Source organism: Mercurialis annua, linkage group LG7, assembly GCF_937616625.2.
Source record: "Mercurialis annua linkage group LG7, ddMerAnnu1.2, whole genome shotgun sequence".
NCBI classification, from domain to species: domain Eukaryota; kingdom Viridiplantae; phylum Streptophyta; class Magnoliopsida; order Malpighiales; family Euphorbiaceae; genus Mercurialis; species Mercurialis annua.
In genome coordinates, this window is record NC_065576.1 from 43,944,706 (window position 1) to 43,965,987 (window position 21,282).

Here is a 21,282-nt window from a genome sequence, read left to right on the forward strand (position 1 = left end):
AGAGTAAATAATTAAATTATAATCTCATTAGAGTAAAAATATAAAGATGAAAAAACAGAGAGTAATTCTTCTAACTTTTTAGAGGTAAGGTATATTTTACAAATATGTTGAAATTTGGAGTAGTTTTCCTAAATTCTCTTTTTTTTCGGAAATGTCTTATAATATATGTTGTATTTATGAGTTTTTCATATCTCCACAATAATATCTTAAAATTTTACTAAATATTTTAGCCTAATTCATTAATTTTTTTCGCAATTCTCTTACTAAATTATTCTAATTTTTTAATCTAAATATGTAATTGTGTATTTTTAAAATTAAATTAAAATCTTCAATAATATATTACTAATTATAATAATTATTAAAATAAATCTTTCAAAATCAAATCACCTCTAATTTTGAATAATTTTTTTCTTTTAAATTTTATTTATACAAATTAACTTAATTTATATTTTTGTGTAATAAAAATTTTAAATTATATTTTTTTAAGTTATTTAAATTAATTTAGTGTTGAAAAAAATATCAAAATCCTTTTAAGTAAAAGTCATGTTTGGTAAATGTACAACATCCATTACAAATGAAACATGCATATTAGAAGAGTCTACACCTTCGGATAATGAATGGTGTAAATTTACCGAACATGACGTCTTATATTTAAGTGAATTTGATAGTCTAATGAAAAAATATGAAATTAATCAGACTATCATAATTTTTTTTAATTTTTATTGATAATTTATGAATGTTTAATTTATGATTTTTATGAACTTTTTAAATAAAAAATTGATAAAAACTAATCAAATAAATAAATTTAAATTATGAATAAATATATTAGTAGAACATTAAAAATAGTTAAACACTTTGACCGCCATTTCCGGATAAAAGTGAGAGCATATTAAGCCCGGGCTGGAAATAAATCCTAGTTCCGCCACTGTCTCTATTCCTACAGTACAATGTGTAGACTTTCTTAGTTTTGGCCTTGCCTCTCTCTGTGATCAAAAAAAATTGCTGAATTAAGCGCTAAATCCTAACTCTAAAGTGTTTTTAGATTCGGTAACATAGTATCATGACTGGTATGGGATCGCTTTAATAATTTAAATCATGCAAGAAATCCACAATTTACGCATAAGCCTATTTCTCAAAGAGAAAATTACAGGAATGGGCTAATACCGGGCTTTTTTTACATTTTTGCTAAGGCTGTCCAAATCTTTCACCAGTGCTAACTTTTTCCTTTACATTTTTGAGCAAAAAAGGGGAAATTATTACAATTTGTACGTGATTCATCTAAGTTGTACACGTGTCGCTTTAATTGAAAAAAGAAGAAGGAGATATCAACACATATACAACTTACTGGTTTCTTCATCATCTCTCACCATTTATTTCCTTTCATTTATTAACTGCCATTGCCGGAAGCTTAAGAACTCGATCGTACTCGCGCCAAAATCCAAGATCTCGATCGTGCTCAGCAAGTGAAATTGTCTCGTTAAAACGTGGTTGTATATCGAATTTCTCTGCGTATTTCTCCGAATAATCGATGAACTGTTGCTTAGTTGGGCATGTCGGAAAATCTTTCGGGAAACCCATGATCGGAAGCTCGCAGAAATTCTTGGGTAAGTGAAGACGAAGACAGTTGGAAGTTTTTAGTTGCCATAAAGAAGCTATACAATTCAATCTTTCAAGATCTATGCTCAGAACATCTCTTCTTTTAAACAATCTGCTACTTATTTAATTTTACTCATTTTTTCAATAAGATGGATCATGAATTTTTTGAGTTCAAGAAAGAAAAAGTATAGATATTTATATATACTTAGAGAGAGAGAGTTTTTGAATTCAAAATTTGAGTTGAAGAAAAATAACATAACTGATTAAGAATTGGAAATAACCATTGATCAGTTGAAAAATATTTTTATTATGTAGGAAAGGGTATAGAATAAACTCCAGATTTAGTGGGTAAAAAATCTATGAGTGTTTTAATGTTTTTAATTTGTAGTTTATGATTCAACAATATTTTTAGTGAAAATTTTGAATTTATATTATTTATATAGTTGAGATGTACCATCTATTTATATTATTTAAGAGATGTGTTATTTTTTATATTTTATGCATTATGTGATATGGATTCGTATATTATTATTTGCTAATTTCGAAATACATGTTTGATACATATCAAATACATATATTATACATCTCCAATACATGTCAGAAACAGCTCAAATAAGAGACACGATCAGCAGCTCTCATGAAGTTACCTCAGAATATGGCGTCGAGTAAAAAGCAGCAAGTTTTTGTATCTTATTTTCCAATGTATGTGTAGTTTTCTTTAAATTTTGAACTTATATTATTTATGTAGTTGAGATGTACCGTCTATTTATATTATTTACGAGATGTGTTATTTTTTATTTTTTATGCATTATGTGATATGGATTAGTATATTATTATTTGCTAACTTCAAAATACATGTTTGATACATATCCAAATACATATATTATACATCTCCAATACATGTCAGAAACAGCTCAAATAGATTCATTTTTAAATATATATATATATATATATATATATATATATATATATATATATTAATTCATTAAACGTGTTTGATATGTTTTTTAGTTGTATTTGTTATATAAATTTTTGATATATAATTTATACATGATAGATATATCCTTAATAGTATACGCGTCACTTCATCAATGGTGGTACCTCAATGCCTTCAAAATACATTTTTGATACATTTCTTATGCATATCCATACATCTCCGATACATCATCAATACATACCAAAAATAGCTTATACATATCAGATACATTTTAGATGTATTTGTTAGATACATCTTTCATATACAATTAAAACATGATAAATATATCCTTAATACGTATCATTGATAAATATTTTGTACAAATTACAGAACATGTGGCATATTTTTATTTTAATATATGTTATAGATTCATTTCAACTACCCGTAAATTATATATTCAATGCGTTAAATATACAATTCAAATAAAAATACTATACATATACATCAATGATACATTATAGATACATTACCTGATACGTCATAAATGTACTACCGGTACATTATAGATACATTATTGATACATCATAAATACATCAATAATACATTACCGATGCATCTTTGATACATCGTAGATACATCAATCGATTTTTAAACTAGTGGAGTAGCCCATACAAGTGATAATTATATGTTAACGCTAGTTCATCTTTGATTACAAGTCAATTTAATTATTATGCTCGAGAGAGTGTTAGAAAATGAGACCATGAGTAAAGCATTCCCTCTTATGATACATTGCAGACTAATTTTTTTTTGTAATTTTGTTATAACATAAATGTTAAGTTATGATACATTATAGATACATGTTTGATGTATAATTTATACATTGTAATTTTTATATTAAAATTGATGGATTATTATAAGAGGTTATTGATATTATTTAATGCGTGAATTTTAATTAAAATATGTGATACATATATCTTTTAATTTAAAATATATTATACACACACCTTCGAGACACATAAATAATACATATTAATAATATATTTATTTATTTATTTTTGTTAAAGAAAAATGAAAAAATAATAATCAAATATGTCCTTAATACATATCTGATACATAACAGATACATAATGATACATGTTTGAATAGTTTTGACAAACTGACGCGTGATTGGTGCACAGCTCTGGTGCGCGTGGCAGACACATGTCAGACGCGTTTTTGACCTATTCTGATGCGTTTTTGACTTTTTTGACTTGTTTTGTGTGTCATGTGTTGCATTATCATTGGGAAGGTATTAAATGTAAAGTTTCAGTTTTTTGAGGTGCTCATGTAATATTTCAACAAACTTAGCATTTTTGTTATTTTCTTCCATTTTTTGAATATTTTTGTTATCTTCTCTTTCTCAAATTACAAGTTTCTAAGGTGTGGCTTAACACCAAACTTTAGGACATTTTTTCAAAAATACAAATCATGAAAACAATAACCGACTTTATGAAATAAGTCTTTAATATACCTAGAGCGATTCAGGAAATTTCATAATTTTTGTTTCAGCTGAGACTTCTCTCCAAACCTGATAACAAAATTCTCAAATATAACAAATAAGGAAATTACTCAATTTTAGTATCATCCATAAATTAAAAAAAATCAAAATTTCAACATCGTGATTTTAAGCTTAAAATTTAACTCAAAACTCATCTCAATTATTGATTCAATAAATTGATAACCAGAAAATATAAATGAAAAATACTATCTCAGAGACTATTTGAGAATACAATCGGAACAATAATTAGAGTTATTTACATCATCCAATCGATCATATAATTCATATAACTAATTAACATGCATGCACAATTCATCAAGAAATTCACAAAATTATATAATCCTCAGATACTTTTTAATCGGAAAATTATCAAAACCAACACCAAAATGAAAATAATGAAAAGAGTTTGTTACAAATATATTTATGATGATCTTCTAAAAAAAATGAGAGAATTCTACCGAGCGAAATGAGAAAATACATTGTTTTACCAAAAATTGACAACTTTGATCAAACCGTTAAAACTTATCAAATCTTCCATGCATGTTGCAAGTTTATGTTTAAAAGCTTTGATCAAGTGCCAAAAAAGGCAAAACCAAATCTCAAAATTTTCGTAATTACAGCATTTGCATAAGCTATTAACTTTGGCAGTATAAAATTGTCACAAGTCGAAAAGTTTTGAAGCTTCGTAGCTTCTAATAAAATTATCAGCAGAAACTTGTTACAGATACATTCTCAATTCCTCAGTTTGGGCTTCTAGATTTTAAATCCCTATTTAGCATCTGCCAATTGCAGTCAATTACAGACCATGCCATACTCTAAGTGATTGCTATACACATAACTTGTAACTGGTAATATAACCTGAACTGTTTAGCCTTTGACAAATATATATATATATATATATATATATATATATATATATATATATATATATATATATATATATATTTAACTTTAAAACCTTTTCCTTACAGCACAAGAAAACACTGAATAAATTACTAATTCTACCGTTTGTCAGATGTGAAGGTGCACTTCCATCCCTACCTGGACCTGCTTCAGTTAGTAGATCAACATATTTCTATGAAAAGATAGTCATATTATTAATTAGATACATGACCACATTGTCGAGCTATTGACGCGTGCTCGGGAGTCCAGTCTAAGCGGCTCCAAAGATACAGAGGAGGTGGGATGTTGTTCCATTGATCCATCTGCTTGTCATTTACATCAACTGATCCAGGCAGGTAAAACGACTGCAAAAGAAATTGGACGAAGATCTGCTGTTTGATCTATCTCACCGAGTAGAACTAAATAACGAGACAATAGAATGACATATACCTTGCCCGAAAGCAGCTTCTGATCCTCCCAGATTAAGTCGTATGGAGCCTTTTCATCCAGTCTGATATACCACCATAACGATCAGAGTTTTGGCAAGATTTAATCTTCATTGTATAAAATACTAGATAGAACATGTAGAGAAATATAGCCCGAAAATAAAAAAACCAAACGGAAAATGCCAAGAAATATAGAATTACAAAATCTCAAAAGTGTTTATTGGCGCAACATAAACAAGCATTATATACCTTTGTGTTCCCTGCGGAACAATGAGAACAATGAGCTTTGGACTAAACTCAAGAGCCTTGTTAATGAATGTGTTAGCAAGAGATGCATTTACGCCAAAGGGAGGATTTAGCCCCATTATCTAATAGATAATGTCGGAAAAAAATTAGGCATGCAAGTTTAAGAGTAGTAAAACCAACTAATCATTAAAGCAGGTGGTGTTACCAGTCTTGAACCATCAGGTAATTCATTTTGATCAACAGTCAGCCAATCTCTTTTCTCAAAACAAAAATCATTCTGCAAAAATAAATTAAATTCAAAGCAGTTACTCATTAATGTACAGAGGAAGGCTTTCTTATTTTGTTATCTAAAGTATTATCAAGTATTAATTCCAAAATAATACCATCTTTTATGATTAGGTTACTGACTAGTTCTACTGAATGGCTATACTATCGCTTTTAACATGAACTAACCAATCTAAATTTTTATTAACAAGTTTGTCTTGGGATTGCAGACGATTTTGAATAGATGCATACTGAGATAATGTTCAATGAAAATGCATATTCTAAGTCCTTACACTTTTTTGCAAGAGGAGAAATCAATACCTTAGCTTGTATAATATCATAGTTTTTGAAAAAGCAAGGTTTCCCATTTTTTTCTAGCCTTTCGTTCAGCAAACAACTGAAATCATTCGAACCACAGCAGAAGTCTACTATCTGTTGAATGGAATAAGCAGACAGTTATGAGGAAGACAGAAAGAGCAGCAGCAACAGCCAAATGAAACAGTAAAAGAGCATAAAACAATACGCATGTTAATGTCAACAAACCAGGCAAGATTTCGGAAATATTAGTGGTGTTATCATTCAAGAGGATGCTAGATGAGAATTGCAGCAAATACAAAAACCTAATCCTGAATTTTCTAATTCAAGCTATTATATCTCATCTCAAGGAAAAAAGTTCAAAAACAAAATAACAACAAATGCATATTTAAGCAGGCTTAACAAACTGAAATCTTACCATATCACCATCTTGCACATACCACTGGATACGATCAACAATCTGGATAATCAACTCAGACTATTAGCTTTATCTTATCCATTATATACAAATCAGCAGAAAGGTAAAATATCTCAAAACATACCAATTTGCAGAAATGCATACACATGCAAGACTTCAACTTATTCAAGAAATATATTGATCTGGGACAGGCGAATACTTACCTCTTTAAGCTTACTGGATACTTATTCCAACTCATTAAGTCGTATAGAGCCTTTTCATCCAGTAAGCTTCCAACTAAATCGGATCAAATGCTTATGATAAAGACTGGAAAGGCGAATGCTTACCTCTTTAAGCTTCCCCACTTGTGTAAAATGCCGACCAAAAGATGTATAACGTGCTCCATGAAAAATAGGCGTTAGGTAGATATTGAGCTTTGCCTACAGAACATGAGCATAATATCATTAAGCTTCCATAAGTACAGTAAGCATTTTTAAATGCCATTGAATAAACTTGCAATATGTACAAAGATGTTAGATAATGACAGAGCAACGCAATGCAGGCAATCACTTTCAAAAATTACTATTCCTGACTCTCAATGACATGGACCCTCAATTGGTTCCAAATATACATAATTAAAAGAATATTAAGGAACACTTCAGTAAATCCTACCATGAAGCACAATGAAGCAAAAAGAGAATAAATTATATTCCATTATATCACTTAGTTAGGATACAACTATGACTTGTATCCTTCTCTACAAAAGAAATAGCATTTAATTTCTTTAAGATTCGATTTGTTAAAGGAAAAACTGATATATGCAACAAATAAGGTGCGTACAGAAATAATTACAAAAAAATCTCGGACAGGTCTCAACGTCAAATTCTCCTATCCTAAAAAAGACACAAGTGTGAATGCTAACAAGAAATGATCTACCATCTGTTTATTACATTGGGATCCTGAAGAGGAAGTCGAAGTGTCAGAACGTTGGTTGAAAAATTGGAAAGTATGCATAAAAAGGAATAGAGATGCTATAGTACAGCAAAATGTATAATGAGAGTAATCAAAATATCTTATTCAAATCCCAATTGCAAATACGTGATTACAGACATATCTTTGGTAGCGACCAACTCATTATGTATCCTATTATATTTATCTTTAGTTACTTTAAACCAAAATAAAATGAGTATCTAAAGGATAATGCCATGATCAATATGCCCAACAAGAGCAATGCTTAACACGAAATTTCCATAAGACTAAAAAAATCCTCAGAAAATAAACTTGTATACCCCTCTCGGCGGACAAAATGAGCTCTCCTACATCACCTAACTCATCCCAAAATATATTCTCAATCTTATAGAGAAGGCCCAAAGGAACAGTTTCAAAAGTTAGTAAAAATGAGCTCTCAACCAAAACTCGAATAAGTTATATGTCAAGCATCATGCTACCTTTATATTTAAGAGATTTCAAGTGAAAGTCGTTAACGTAAATTTACCACCTGACAAAACCCCGTGATATCTGCTGAGTCAATCCGTGACCACTCACCCTACTGAAGAAGTAAATTCCTTAAATCTACCAAATCATTCTTGGGCACCTTACTCTCTGAAATTAGCAACAACACTAGAATATGCATATAAAACTATCATTGCACTCTGAATATAACAAAAATATTTTAAACTGCAAATGGGAAAAAGACTTCAGCACAAGCAACTATCCCATACACTTACAAGTTGGATACTAACTAATAACTGAAAAGGCAGAAGAAGGAAAATGACTGCAAAATGCAAATCTACTTCGGCTGATAGTAAGTAGCTAATGAAAGGTATTCAAAGTAAATCTCTCCATGGAGTCTAAGTTGAGAAGGAAATTCATCCGAATGCATTATATCAGTTTCTACTATAAAACTACATAACTAATTTGCAAGACATATCATTTAAGTCCTTCAAGCATCAAACTTTTTTATACTAGGGGAGGATAACATTCAAAACTAAGAGTCAAAGACACTAAAAAAATTCATTAATAAAATAATTTCCCATGTATTATAAAGTCCAACTTAATTAAATAAAATTAGCAAGTGATTAAGGAAATGCATATGGCATACTACTAATTCAAATTCACATTGCATAGCTGAGAAACAATAAAACTTCATCACTACATGAACAATCAAAGATTCTTAGAAATAGAAATAAGCATATAAGATTGATTCAGTCACAACTAGACATATGCAACAAAGTAATGGTGCAAAAACTCATCATCAAAAGCATATATGAAGAAAAGTTATCTAGAAGAGGCTTAGACCTTCCATCTAAAAATTTCCCTAAGAACCTCAGGTGAACAAACAGTTTTTGCATCCTCAATAGTGCATCCCTTATCTAGCATCTGTAAGGCAGTTTGTACAGCCTGCAAGAATGAATGTATGACCTATTATTGCAAGGAAAACCTCATCATGTACCCACTACAGATAATATTATTTCAAATGAAACTATCGTGTGTTAGATGCATTCAATAAGGCATACCTTCACCGAAACCTCTACCATTCCTAGTGGAATGGAATTCTCCAATTTATTTTTTGGGTGAGAATTTGTATCCCGTGCATTTCTTTCCTTAAATTCTTCAACATCGAATGAGGAACTTACATCTTCCATAAGGGTCAGAATTCTACATAACCAAGGATTAGAATCCCGAATATAAGCCACATAAAATTTGAAGGTTCCTTTTTTTCTATTAAATATAGCCAAAACATGAAGCAATATGACAGCCATGTTTGAAAACAAAAAGGTAAACTATTACCCTTTTTCCATTTCAGCATCAAGCACAGGCCTGGTGATCTTTGCCTTTTGCATTGCTGGTTTATCTGAAAGAGTGCTCTTGATTTTACTGCTAGGAATATTGTGCTGTTTAGACTTAGATGGAATAGATCCCAAGTTCATTGATAAGTTATTTTCGTAAAGAAAATTGGTATTGTCTACAGTAGATGACCTAGCAGAGATTGAATCAAATTTTGTTGATGGCTTTTTAGCTGGATTTAATTTCTTCAAGGGTTTCAAATCCTCTAAGTGGCATCTTTCTTTCTTGGCAGAAGAATCAAGAATTCCAACATCAGTATAGAGACTGTCAATGTGTTTTAACTTCTTATTAGCAGGTCTATCCTTAAAAATACTGAAATCCTTGGTTTTCTTTGACATCACAGAGTTTTGCAGTCCTGCCATCAGCTCTGGAGCATGTGTTCTTTCAACACCAGGAAATATTAGATGGTTCCTAAGAGCAGTCCGTAAATGCGCAAAGATCTTATGCTCCCTGGTTAAAATAAATTTACTCTTGCTCCATAAGCAATCAAATGTAATATATATAAACCACATAAAGATTCTTGAGAATAAAAGGCTCTTACATGCAGTATATCAGAATCCTTTTATTTGGCAATAGACCTTCCCAAGCCCTTTGTAAATTATTTTCATCACTCTGACAATATAAAATAAAATCCCTGAAGATGAAGCAAACATGTTAAAAAACAGCGACCAAACAAATAAGTATCAATAATCTGCTCGAGAAATAAACTATGACGGTATACCTAGGTAAGCATTTCCTGTGATAAGCTTTAGGACAACGTCTACATATTGCAAATTGCAACTCTTTGACATTAGAGACTTCGTGCTGCTTACAACTAAAACACTTATGAGCAGGACAGGCGAAAGACTCTCCTGCAGTGATTCTATCTCTAAGTTCTTCTGCTTGTGATTCATTATCAGCATGAAGCAATCGTGCAACACATTCTGGATGATAGAAATGGCCACAGGTAGCAGAAGCACAGGGAAAAACCTTGAAGATGGTTAAGAAAAAAAACGTTTGAGAATTTAAATGTAAACTAAACTTGTAAAAACATCATGTTCTGTCAAACTTATAAGCATCTCATATCATGATATTATGACAAGATTTCCTACAATAAACAGAATTCTGTAACAATAGCGACATCAGCCTTTTATATATTTAATTTAAGTATCACATAATAGGTCCAAAAAGATCAATAAGATAATAGGTTTAACTGCTAAGCCTTGCGAATTATGAAAAGTTAGTAGGAATGTTTTCTGACAATGTACTTGTCCATAACACAGCAAATCTATTTGTAACATAACATCTAAACAGAACAAATCAATAAGATAGTTTGTAGTTTATACAATACATGCTATAAACTAATAGAGACAAAAATACTTACATGCACGTTGCTTTAACATGATTAAACCCCATGTTTTATTAAACAATTTTTGCTCCAACACGTATTAACTAAATTTATGTCAATGCTACAAAGAAGAATAGTACTAGCTAATTCAGCTAGCCCCTGAAAGTTGTAATGCTCAAAAGGAGAGAGTCGTAATTTATATCAGATTACAAATTTTTCCTAAAGGAACCAGAATATTATACCTCTTGACAAGAAGATCTGGCAGAAGAGCCCAATCTTCCACAAGCAAAGCATTGGTGTTGCTGATAAATACAATTTTCACACTGATAAACTGGAATTGCCTGCACATGTCGAAGCACATATTGAGGTAATAAAACAGAAACATAGTATCAGAATCAGATATGTTCCCTCCTGGGTGGGACACTGGACAGTAATTCCAAAATTTTCAGAGAAAAACTGCAACTTCTTATTGTTCATGATATTATAATAGTTATTGCAAAATGTTTCAGAGCAACAGAAGTCGACATAGAAGACAAAATCATAATCTGTGGAAGGTTATCCTTACTTCATATTCAGCCTCATTTCTAAAACCAAGGGATGCACATTTAGATTCCAACCCATCAGCAACAGTTGGATGAAATGATCTCAAGCACCGTCCATTACAACTACAGATTATCATAAAATATTAAAATTAAATCACAAATTAAACAAACAGAAACAAGAAAAATACAATCTTAGAACATTTTGTATGGAATGATGTTTTTGCAGACTACGGTAGGATCATAGAATCCGCTAAAAGCATCTCAACTGGCAGAAGAATTAGTATTGGTGATTCAGCAGATCGAGTATGGAAACAAAAACAAACTATAGAGCGCAAGTTTAGCACCAGCCCACACACACAGTAGCTCTGGAACATTCAATTTCAAACCCTAGAGAGCAGCAATAAGCTAAACTATTTTCTAAAAACCTTTTCGTATTCGGAAGTGTTAAGAAAATAATATTATTGTTGGAGACTCGGCCGACAACTTGAACTTTTGAATGAATTGATTATTTGACATGGTATCAGAGCCTCTATGATCGAAAAGTCAAGAGTTTGATCCTTGTTAATTTAAAATATTTGAGCACTTATTGAAGCCTCACACAGCAGTTTGATTTTTTGGGTGAATTGGTTATTTAACAAGCAAGTAAGTAGTTTGGACTACAGAGACATAACCTAACTTTTCTGCCTCTGAAGATTGAGTTTCTCATCATGCAAATCCTTTAGTCAAAACAGTTCATACAAAATTTTAAGAGCTAGTATGAAATTTTCATCGTTTTACATGTAAAGAAAGTTCTTTAGTTGAAAATTCTTTGTTGACCAATAAGTTTCAACTCTATAGTCACATGGTTCTCGAAGTGTCCACACAATTTGTCCTATACAAAGCTATCTATAATTGAAAATGTACTGAAGCTGATATGTGCTCAAGCCATATTCTAATCACAAGATATAAGAATAGCTTCCTGCTCAAACACTTCTCATCGTAGAACATATTCCAACCAAAAGAGGCATTAAGTAGATAAAATGGCATGAAACAATAGATAGCTGACATCAGAGCTGTACAGAAGTGGTAAGAACAAGTTGAAATAAAAACTGAAATTATATGTAAGACTATACCACAAAAGGTTACCACCATCATCACAAATTGCACAAACTTTATCAAAGATCTGCTCTTCGTTACCATCTTTGTCAAAATCTTTTGAGGCTCCAGCATTCTATTGGATTAAAAGAGGAAACATTATTTAAAAAATAGAAAAGAGGGCAAAGACATAATATGCATGCAAGACTCAAAAACTAACCTCATCACAAATTATGCCTATCTGACTCTCCCCCGTAAATGTACGGAAACACTGTTCAAAATATTGATTGTCACGACAATATTCCAAATATCGGAATAAACACGTAAGCAAAAGGAGAAAATAAACAATAGAGAACGAACTCCCATGCTAATGTAGCATACAGCAATCGTAAATCAAACTCTATCCTACATTAGTTTATATGATTGTTATTTACTACATATTCTAATAATTAACAAATTGTGACAACTGCATTCATATATACATTATTATCTACCACTTCCATCATTTAGATTTCAGTAATATCCTTATTGGCAACAAACGAAATTTTCATTCATCATTAAGATGCATGAGTAGTGATTGAGTAGTGTGATATTTTTCTACCTTTATCCATGTAGATATATATACATCAAAAACCTGTCAAGCTGTCAACAAATGAACAATCAAAAGTTCACATACAAACCATATGATTCCATTTTTATATTGAGCATCATCGAGCACTTTTATTTTTTAAAAACAACAGAAATGGGTAATAGGCCGGGGGGAACAAACAAAAGTTCTCATGTTGTTACAAGAACATCAAATTCACATAATATTTCATTAATGGAATAATTTTGAGTTACTAACTTATAAGCGCTTAAGAAAAAGCAGTTAAAAGAATGTTTATGATGAACAACCATCAAAAAATCATTATTAAACAAAATGAGTCATACGCAAGAATACCAACCTTCGATTCTTCAATATCTTTATCCCTGCTTGCTGCTTCAACAATTAATAACTTGTGTTCAAGCAGATCGTTGACAGATAGTTGACCACAGTAAGAGCTGCAAAATGTGTCAAGTAAAATAACTAAAAGGAAATGAACCTATACATAGTAAAACAAGTCAAATACATATAAATACAAAACCTGCAATTCTTTTGCAAGTGTTTCCAGGCAAATGCCTGAGAAGCATCCGAATATTTCTTACAAAAGTGAAGCCAATGAACTGTAACCAAGATTTTCCTAATAATTGGCTCGAAAACCTTTCTTGGTTTCTGAAGCATTGTCCATTTCTTGCGTTTACTAAGAACAGATATTTCAGGATGAATATAAGAAAGTTCAAACTTCCATGCTATGATAGGCAAATAGACTGATTGAAACCCATCATCACAAGTCCCTCGAAGGACTAGTGAATTTCCTGAGTCGGGTAACACCACATTATCATCCCATTGAACAGGTAAATTTGAAAACGAGACGAGTGTATCACTCTCATCAACAAAATAATAATCCATCACATAATTTGATAAAATTTCACCCTCTTCTTCATCAGATAATGCCATGGTTCCACTACTAGTCTGCATCATCATCATGAACACAACATGTTTAAAAACAATAATCAAATGCCAAAGGAAATACACAAATAATAACTTTCACATGATCTCAAAAATATATATCACACCTAAAGCTAATGACAAAGCAAAACATAAAATGTCAAGAAAATGACTCGATTATCAACCATATTTTCCTTCAATCAAACAAAAGTTATTGAGATTTTTACATTCGAACAGGTGGTGGAACACTGACTTGAGACGTTGCAAAACATCAAACGTCAGGAAAATGACTCGATTATCAACCATATTATCTTTCAGTCAACCAAAATTCACTAAATTTTTTAAATTAGAACCGGCGATAAGACATTGACTCAAAAATATATAATGCCATCACTATAGTTCTACTACTCAGGAGCATCGGTCGGTTCAGTTCGGTTCGGTATGGAATCGGCCGAAACCAACCAGCCGAATGTAAAATTTTCATACCAAACCAAACCGAACTTTGATTCGGATTACACCAAACTGAATTCTTTCACTTTTTTGTTTTTTCATCTTAAAATTAATTTAAACATTAAATTATTAAGTGTCTAATAAGTTTCCATATATATTTATTAGCATATTTATATGACGTGTGAAATTTATTAATTAAAGACCAAAACACTAAAGATATATTTTTTTTTTAAATATTTATTCATTTTGTTCGGTTGTTCGGTTTTCAAAATTCCCAAACCGAACCGAAAACGAACACCACACTTTTACTTAATTACAAACTGAACCAACCATTTTCACCAAATAACCGAACCAAGAACTTTAGTTCAGTTCGATTTTTCGGTCTACTTCAGTTTTTGCTCAGCCCTACCACTACTAGTCTGCATCATCATCATGAACACAACACAACAGATTTAAAAATAATAATCAAAAGCCAAAGGAAATAAACAATCAATAACTTCCACATGATCTCAAAACCAAATCACACACTTAAAGTGAACGACAAAGCAAAACATAACGAAAATGACTACGATTATGAGCCATATTTTCCTACAATCAGCTAAAATTTACTAAGTTTTTAAAATTCAAACCGCGGTAAAACACTTATTTTCCCGCTAACCAAACAGAAACACGTACTAAAATAACAGCGACCACTATGTAATGAGAAGAGAGCAGTACTTACGAGAAAGAAACAGAGGTGAGAAAATGAAACCCTAGCAAAATTGAAAGAGAAGTTTAGTTAATAACCTTTGATGTGCTCTCAGCTATGAGACTGAAAATAGAAAGTTTTTAGAGCAGTACCAACTTTTGTATTTATAACTGTTTTTGACTACAAGACAGAGTTTATACTTATTTATTCATTTTCGTTTGTGTCCGTTGGTATATTATTGGTTTTGCCTTGCTAATTTAGGCTTTGAAGAGGGGATTTATTGGCAATTGTTTAGGGTTACTTTATTTATTTTATTTTTATCAAATTCTATGCTAATTTTTTTTATTGTACTTTTTAATAATAAATAGAGAATCATTTAAAACTAAATAAAACTTACTATACTAATTATTCATATATAGAGAACATATGTAATGAGATTAGTCTGAATTATATCAAATTGGATTTCAAACTCGATTGTGTAATATAAGTTCGAACTTGAATGTGTTATACGACTTTGAACTTGTGTTTTAATAGAAATACGTTCTCAAGTTTGAATTCGAACTCGAACAGCATAAGAGTTTGAGCTCGAAGTTCTCGAAACTAATAAAAAAGAATAATCATTGTAAAAATTGTTATATTTTATGTATTTGATTTTCTTTTATTACAAAATCCGACTAATACTTGATTTAAGGTAAAATTTAGAAGTACAAAAAGTCTAATATAATTAAAAAAATTGATATTATAGTTCGGTTAAAAATAAAATTTGAATAGTTCAAACATTTTAAATAGATCTCATATAACTTACGAGTAGTTTAACTCATTTTATTTGGAATGATCCATTCGAAGAGTAATTCAATTTAATTTATTGCCATGTAATTGTCTTATATTTAACGTTAGGTTCCCCCACCTCTATATTATTTTTATTTTGTAGATATCAAGCCTTTTTTATAACCAACACTCTAGAAGTGCTTTTATCCTTTGGTAATAAAAAAGAACACTCTAAAGCCCCTTTGAATGAATGAATGAATTCTTTAAAATTATGTGGAATTCATTTGTAATTCTAATTTCTTGTGTTTGGAATAAATGAACCTATTAATATAATTTTTAAAATTGAAATTCTGGAATTGGTTTTAATTATAATTTAAGGAATCTGTTTTAATTATAATAAATGTGTTATCGATATCAATTTAGTTTGTAAAAACTTAAATTAAAAACTTAATATCAACAAAAATAAAAAAAGTAGATACTAAATTTTAACAATGTTAAGGTTGAAAAAAAATAAAAAATTATCCCAATCGCACCACCGGCCCTCCATTTCTGATACGGAAGCACTCGATGTCTATCTATACTATATATAAAAGCACGGATGGGGGGGGCATGCAAATTTACTGAATAATCCTTTTCAGTTTACTACTAAATAAAGGTTTTATAGTCATTAACTAATTAGTTATTTAATTAATTACTATTGTAATTAAAATCCTAATTAGAATATGTAGCTAAATTATCTCCAATTTAATTTTTAATATGTAAACAATTGTCTCCAAATTAGTAGGAATACCTATCTTTTAGTTTGATTCAACTACAAAATTAAAATACTGTATTTGGTCAATATATTATTATTTAAATTTTTATCTTATTATTTTTAATAATATTTTTAATAAAATTAAATTAATTATTTAATTATGATTATTATAAAACCAAAAGAAGAATAAATTCAGTATGGAAAAAATTTTAATAACCAAATATATTTGTATTTACAAAAATTCTTAACTAATTTAATATTAATTATAAATAAAAAATTGATATAATTATAATAAATCTATTAATATGTTCATTGAGGAGTTACGTTACGAGCCACGTGCATAGCACGTAATGCGAAACTAGTAAAATTAAAAGTATAAAAACTCAATATTGATAAATAAAAGTATAGAAATTGAATATCAAAAAGTGGATAAATAAAGGGACCTAAATGCACACTTTGCCATTACAAAAAATAAAAAAGATTACGCCTTTTCTAGACCCTGCACTTTAGCGAGTACTCAGATGGCTTCACCAACAAAACCCAGATGGACACTGGAACAAGAGCTAGACTGCATAGACCTAGACCCCTCCGATTTCACCTCATCACTGCCCCTCAAAAAGGTCCCAAACGGCGACATATACGAAGCCTCCCGTTGCGGCGACGTACCCCGATTAAGCTACCTACTCGAAACTGGCGTCAACGTGAACGCCCGCGACCGGTGGGACTCGGTGGCGCTGTACTACGCTTGTCTAGCGGGGCATTTGGATGCTGCTAGAATGTTGCTTGAAAATGGAGCTATTTGTTCAGAACATACATTTGATGGAGATAGATGTCATTATGCTGCTTTGAATTTGAAAGTTCGGAAGCTTTTGAAAGCTTTTGAAGCTAGGCCCCCTCCTTTGGGGGCTTTGCAGAGTGCTTTGAGGGACACTTTTTTGGGGTGTGTTGGTAATAGAGTTTATTTGGAACAAGCTGAATTGGGTGGCTTTGAAATTCCAGGTTAGTGGGTTGTTTTTGTTTTGGTTTTAAAAGATTGTTTTTTTTTTTGGTTTTTAATGGTTTTGTTTGTAGTACTGTTTGGATTGTTTAAATGTGAAAATTGGATTGAATTGGATTGTGTTTGGTTGATTAGTTATTAATTGTTCTAAAGATGTGATCTTGTGAGAATTCGAATATGATTGAATCGAGTTCTTGTAAGTAATTAAGGTTCAGTAATGAATTTTGTTAGCATGAACTGAATCAGAGATGTGAATGCTTTAGTGGTCTGGCTGTGATTTTGGTCGAAACATGGTAATATGTAATAATGTGAACCGTATAGAGAATGGTGGCTTTATCTTGATGTTAACAACATTTTTTTTATTCGTTTCTTGCTGAGTTTAAATTAGTAAGGAGGGACTTATCAAAGAAAGAAACTATACCTAAGGAGCTACCGCAGGAGAATATCTGTTTCGAATTATTACTATTATTTTAGTTTGTTCTTTTAAGGCTGAATTAGAAATGCTTAATTTTGGATATTTGTGTATGCATGTATTGGGTTGCGAGCTTATAGTGGTTATGTGATTGTGAATACTATGATAATCATATAGTTCTTCTTTTCTTTTTCTACAATTTGTTTTTTGAAGTTAAATGTTAAAATGTAATACTAGGCTCATTTTCATCGTTGATGTTTTAAATTTCTCGTGTCAAGTCAAGTGTTTCTCGAGGAAAGTTTGTATTTGTAACTTAATATATTTTTGATTTAATCACAAGAAATTGAGTAGGACATTCAAAAGTTTGAAATAATCAGTTATATGTTTGGATGATGGAGAAAGAAAATAATTTGAGACAAATGACGTGATGAATAGATTTAAGGTCAATTGAAGGGGTTCAGCATGAGCAAAGGACATGAGATAAAATCTGGTTTATTTAATTTATTGGAAGAGATGAGATTGAGTGATCCATGATTTGTTTTAAATGGGAATATATAATGGAGAAGTTTAAGCTGTAATGAGGATTGTTCTGTTCCTCAGTTGTTGGTTTGTAAGGTTTCTATTCTCAGAAAGCTAAATTAAGTTATGCATTTTGTTTCGCATTAGAACAATATGGATGTGAGATTTGACGTATGACATTATTGAGTAGGTGTTTCGACCAATGGGATGTCCAACTCCAACCATTTCCCTCCAGATGTGGCCTTTTTCATTCAAGGTAGGCCAATTGAAGCTCACAGAGTGATATTAAGCGCTCGGTCACCATTTTTTAAGAAGAAGTTTGAAACTGATTGGAGAGACCGACGTGAAGTAAGATTTGCAAAGGAAAAATTGTCTTATCCTGCTCTTTACAGCCTCATTCACTTCTTCTATTCTGACAGACTAGAGATTGTAGTGGATGACATGGAAGATCTTGTAAGAATCTGCAAAGTGTGCAAATGTGAATCCCTACAGAGGATCCTTGAGAAAGAACTGATTCATCAAAAATATGCAGATTACAAAGCACTGAGAGATGTAGACAACTCTCAGAAGCGGTATATCTTACAGGGTGCATCGCTTCCTGAGGAAGACAGGCTTCCTGCTGCCTTGCATGGCATCCTGAAGACTTCCCTAGCAAAATCCAGCCTGGTACAAAATCTGGATGGCAGTGTTGATAGGTTAGCATATTCCTTTGGTGCTATGCAGATGAGTGATTCTGTAGAGGATCTTGCCGATGTTTGTATAAAAGTAGATAATAAGATTTTTCGCTGCCATCAAGTAATTTTAGCATCAAGGTCAGAGTACTTTAGAGCAAGATTATCCCGGATGAATGATTTTCATGAAGGGAAGGATGGATTGCCTATTAATAGTCTTCCATGTCTAGTAGAACATGATTTGAGCATGGAGACATTGGAGAAAATGTTGGAGTACATGTAAGTGTTTTCTGTTTTACATAGATGGTCTAATAGTACAACGTTTTTTTCCATTTCCAGCTTTAATCCTCTGTTTAGAACATACTTATATCTCACCTTAGTGGTTCTTGATCCTAGAAATTGTTGATGCAGTCACCAGATAATTGCTCAATCAGTATTATTGTTATATTCTGTACCATACTGCATACTATATAGAATTGCGATCTTTACTTTTGAATTAGTTGTTTTTATGCTTAACTTAGTTATCAAAAGACTTATAAAGTTGTCTGATTCAGGTATACTGACAGTTTGAAGGATATAGACCCAGATCAGGTATCTCATATCTTCATCTTAATTATTTGTTAGCTACTTTAAATGTATCTTCATTGTGTATTTCACTAACTTTCAGGCAGAGGAGATGTTTGATGCTGCTTCGAGATACCTTTTATTTCCTCTTAAGCGTGCTGTAGCAGATGTATTGTTGCCACACCTGGAAATGGTTTCACCCGCAGAAATATGTCATTGGCTTGTTTTGGCAGACATGTAAGTTGCTTATTTTATTTCTTTTGCTATTATTAAAATACTTTGATTAGCATCTTTATCTTGAAATCATTTGAGAATATAAGTAAAAATTGTGATGAATCTCGAAAGGAGTATATGCGATTTGTAATTTTTCATGGTAGTGAAACTAATTTAGGTTATAATATGTAAATCCTTAGAACTCGTTTTCCTACTTTTTTTTTTATTTTTGGTGCATGAGAATGTCAAAGAACACTACTTTCTCTTGTATCTCTGTTTGAAGGAGATGCCCCAAAATTTTCATTTCAGTAGACGAAATTTCAGCTGATATATGTGAAGCTTTTGATGGTAAATTAACATGTTCAGGTATGGCGTCCTGAAGATTCGAGAATACTGTCTTGATATAATAGCTAGTGACTTTGAGATATTTGCTGATACCTGTGAATTCCGTGCAATGCTTCTAACGCTGCCTCCACCCTCCGGAGATTCTTCACTCCGCACCACAGCTCCAAGTGCTCCAGGAGCTGCTATAAACACAGACCAGGGAAATCTTCTCGATGATTTGCGAGAGAAATGGCTTGAAGCCGAGGCTGCTGAGCTTGACGAGAGAGATGAGAGCGCATTACTTTTCGACAAGCGCCTTGAGATGCTTATGATTGTGGCAGAGAAAGAGAAGTCTGAAGAACCTAACTATGGTACAGAAGACTGATCGTCACAAAATGTACGTTGATTGGTTGACGAAAAACAGAAAAAGGAAAAAGAATAATTCAATTTAGCGTCGAACAGTTTTTTTAGTGTATATAAATAAATGTCGTATAATCTATATACCAGCATTGCAGATTTAAAATTGTAGACAGTATGATCAGTGTTTGAGTCCTAATATTTGCTGCCCATGCACCGGCCTCATTTGAATTTTCTTGTTTTTGTAGTGGAAATTCATTGTAACAAGCAGAGTATTGAAGACCCTTTATGGAAATGTTTTTTTTTTTTGAGAGAACGATATGTTTTCTAATACTTGTTTTTTTTTTCTTTTGCTATGAGAGGGATTTAAAACAAATGCAGAATTTATTTATTTTGCCATGAGCATACTTAAGCAAAATTTCAAAGGCACCACCATAATTCTCAATTTAATTGCCACCTACAATTTCAATTTCTACAGAACCTGAAAAAAATTAAGTAGCCTATTGTGGATGCATGGCAGCTATTTAAGTTGGAGTCTGTGAAAGTCGAATAATCAAACTGAATCAATAAATTTGGATCAATTTAATACTTCCGTAAGTAAAAATTAAAATATTAATTTAACAAATTGGTTACGTTAGATTTATATTT

General features: G+C 31.4%; 2 protein-coding genes across 4 annotated transcripts; one reads left to right on the forward strand and one right to left on the reverse strand.

Annotated features, from left to right (window-relative positions):
* Positions 1-4,712: 4,712 nt before the first annotated feature.
* On the reverse strand, positions 4,713-15,234 carry LOC126656629 (protein ENHANCED DOWNY MILDEW 2-like). Of its 3 annotated transcripts, none has more exons than XM_050351238.2 (19): positions 15,154-15,234; positions 13,514-13,941; positions 13,334-13,430; positions 12,610-12,660; positions 12,428-12,525; positions 11,339-11,438; positions 11,016-11,114; positions 10,168-10,415; positions 9,988-10,080; positions 9,390-9,896; positions 9,116-9,257; positions 8,898-8,999; positions 6,947-7,039; positions 6,621-6,662; positions 6,209-6,319; positions 5,829-5,900; positions 5,627-5,745; positions 5,382-5,442; positions 4,713-5,296 (listed from the first exon to the last, which is right to left on the reverse strand). In XM_050351238.2, exons 2-19 carry the CDS (start codon positions 13,924-13,926, stop codon positions 5,147-5,149), a joined length of 2,598 nt encoding a protein of 865 aa, XP_050207195.1. In that variant the 5' UTR covers positions 13,927-13,941; positions 15,154-15,234; the 3' UTR covers positions 4,713-5,146. The 3 variants fall into 3 exon arrangements, with proteins under 3 accessions (XP_050207195.1, XP_050207194.1, XP_055959654.1); XM_050351237.2 differs by having other exon boundaries at positions 15,089-15,222; XM_056103679.1 differs by lacking the exon at positions 12,610-12,660 and having other exon boundaries at positions 15,089-15,222.
* A 1,838-nt stretch (positions 15,235-17,072) lies between these two features.
* On the forward strand, positions 17,073-20,950 carry LOC126657470 (BTB/POZ domain-containing protein At2g04740). Its single transcript, XM_050352161.2, has 5 exons — positions 17,073-17,576; positions 18,696-19,455; positions 19,731-19,767; positions 19,844-19,977; positions 20,320-20,950. Exons 1-5 carry the CDS (start codon positions 17,099-17,101, stop codon positions 20,660-20,662), a joined length of 1,752 nt encoding a protein of 583 aa, XP_050208118.1. The 5' UTR covers positions 17,073-17,098; the 3' UTR covers positions 20,663-20,950.
* Positions 20,951-21,282: the final 332 nt, after the last annotated feature.

Coding starts and splice junctions, on each gene's coding strand:
- LOC126657470 (XM_050352161.2), top strand. CDS start 17,099: ATGGCTTCACCAACAAAACCCAGATGGACACTGGAACAAGAGCTAGAC. Junction 17,577..18,695: donor GGGTGGCTTTGAAATTCCAG/GTTAGTGGGTTG, acceptor ATTATTGAGTAG/GTGTTTCGACCAATGGGATG. Junction 19,456..19,730: donor GAGAAAATGTTGGAGTACAT/GTAAGTGTTTTC, acceptor TGTCTGATTCAG/GTATACTGACAGTTTGAAGG.
- LOC126656629 (XM_050351238.2), bottom strand. CDS start 13,926: ATGGCATTATCTGATGAAGAAGAGGGTGAAATTTTATCAAATTATGTG. Junction 9,258..9,389: donor GATGCTGAAATGGAAAAAGG/GTAATAGTTTAC, acceptor TTGGTTATGTAG/AATTCTGACCCTTATGGAAG. Junction 5,297..5,381: donor AGAAGCTGCTTTCGGGCAAG/GTATATGTCATT, acceptor TTTCTTTTGCAG/TCGTTTTACCTGCCTGGATC.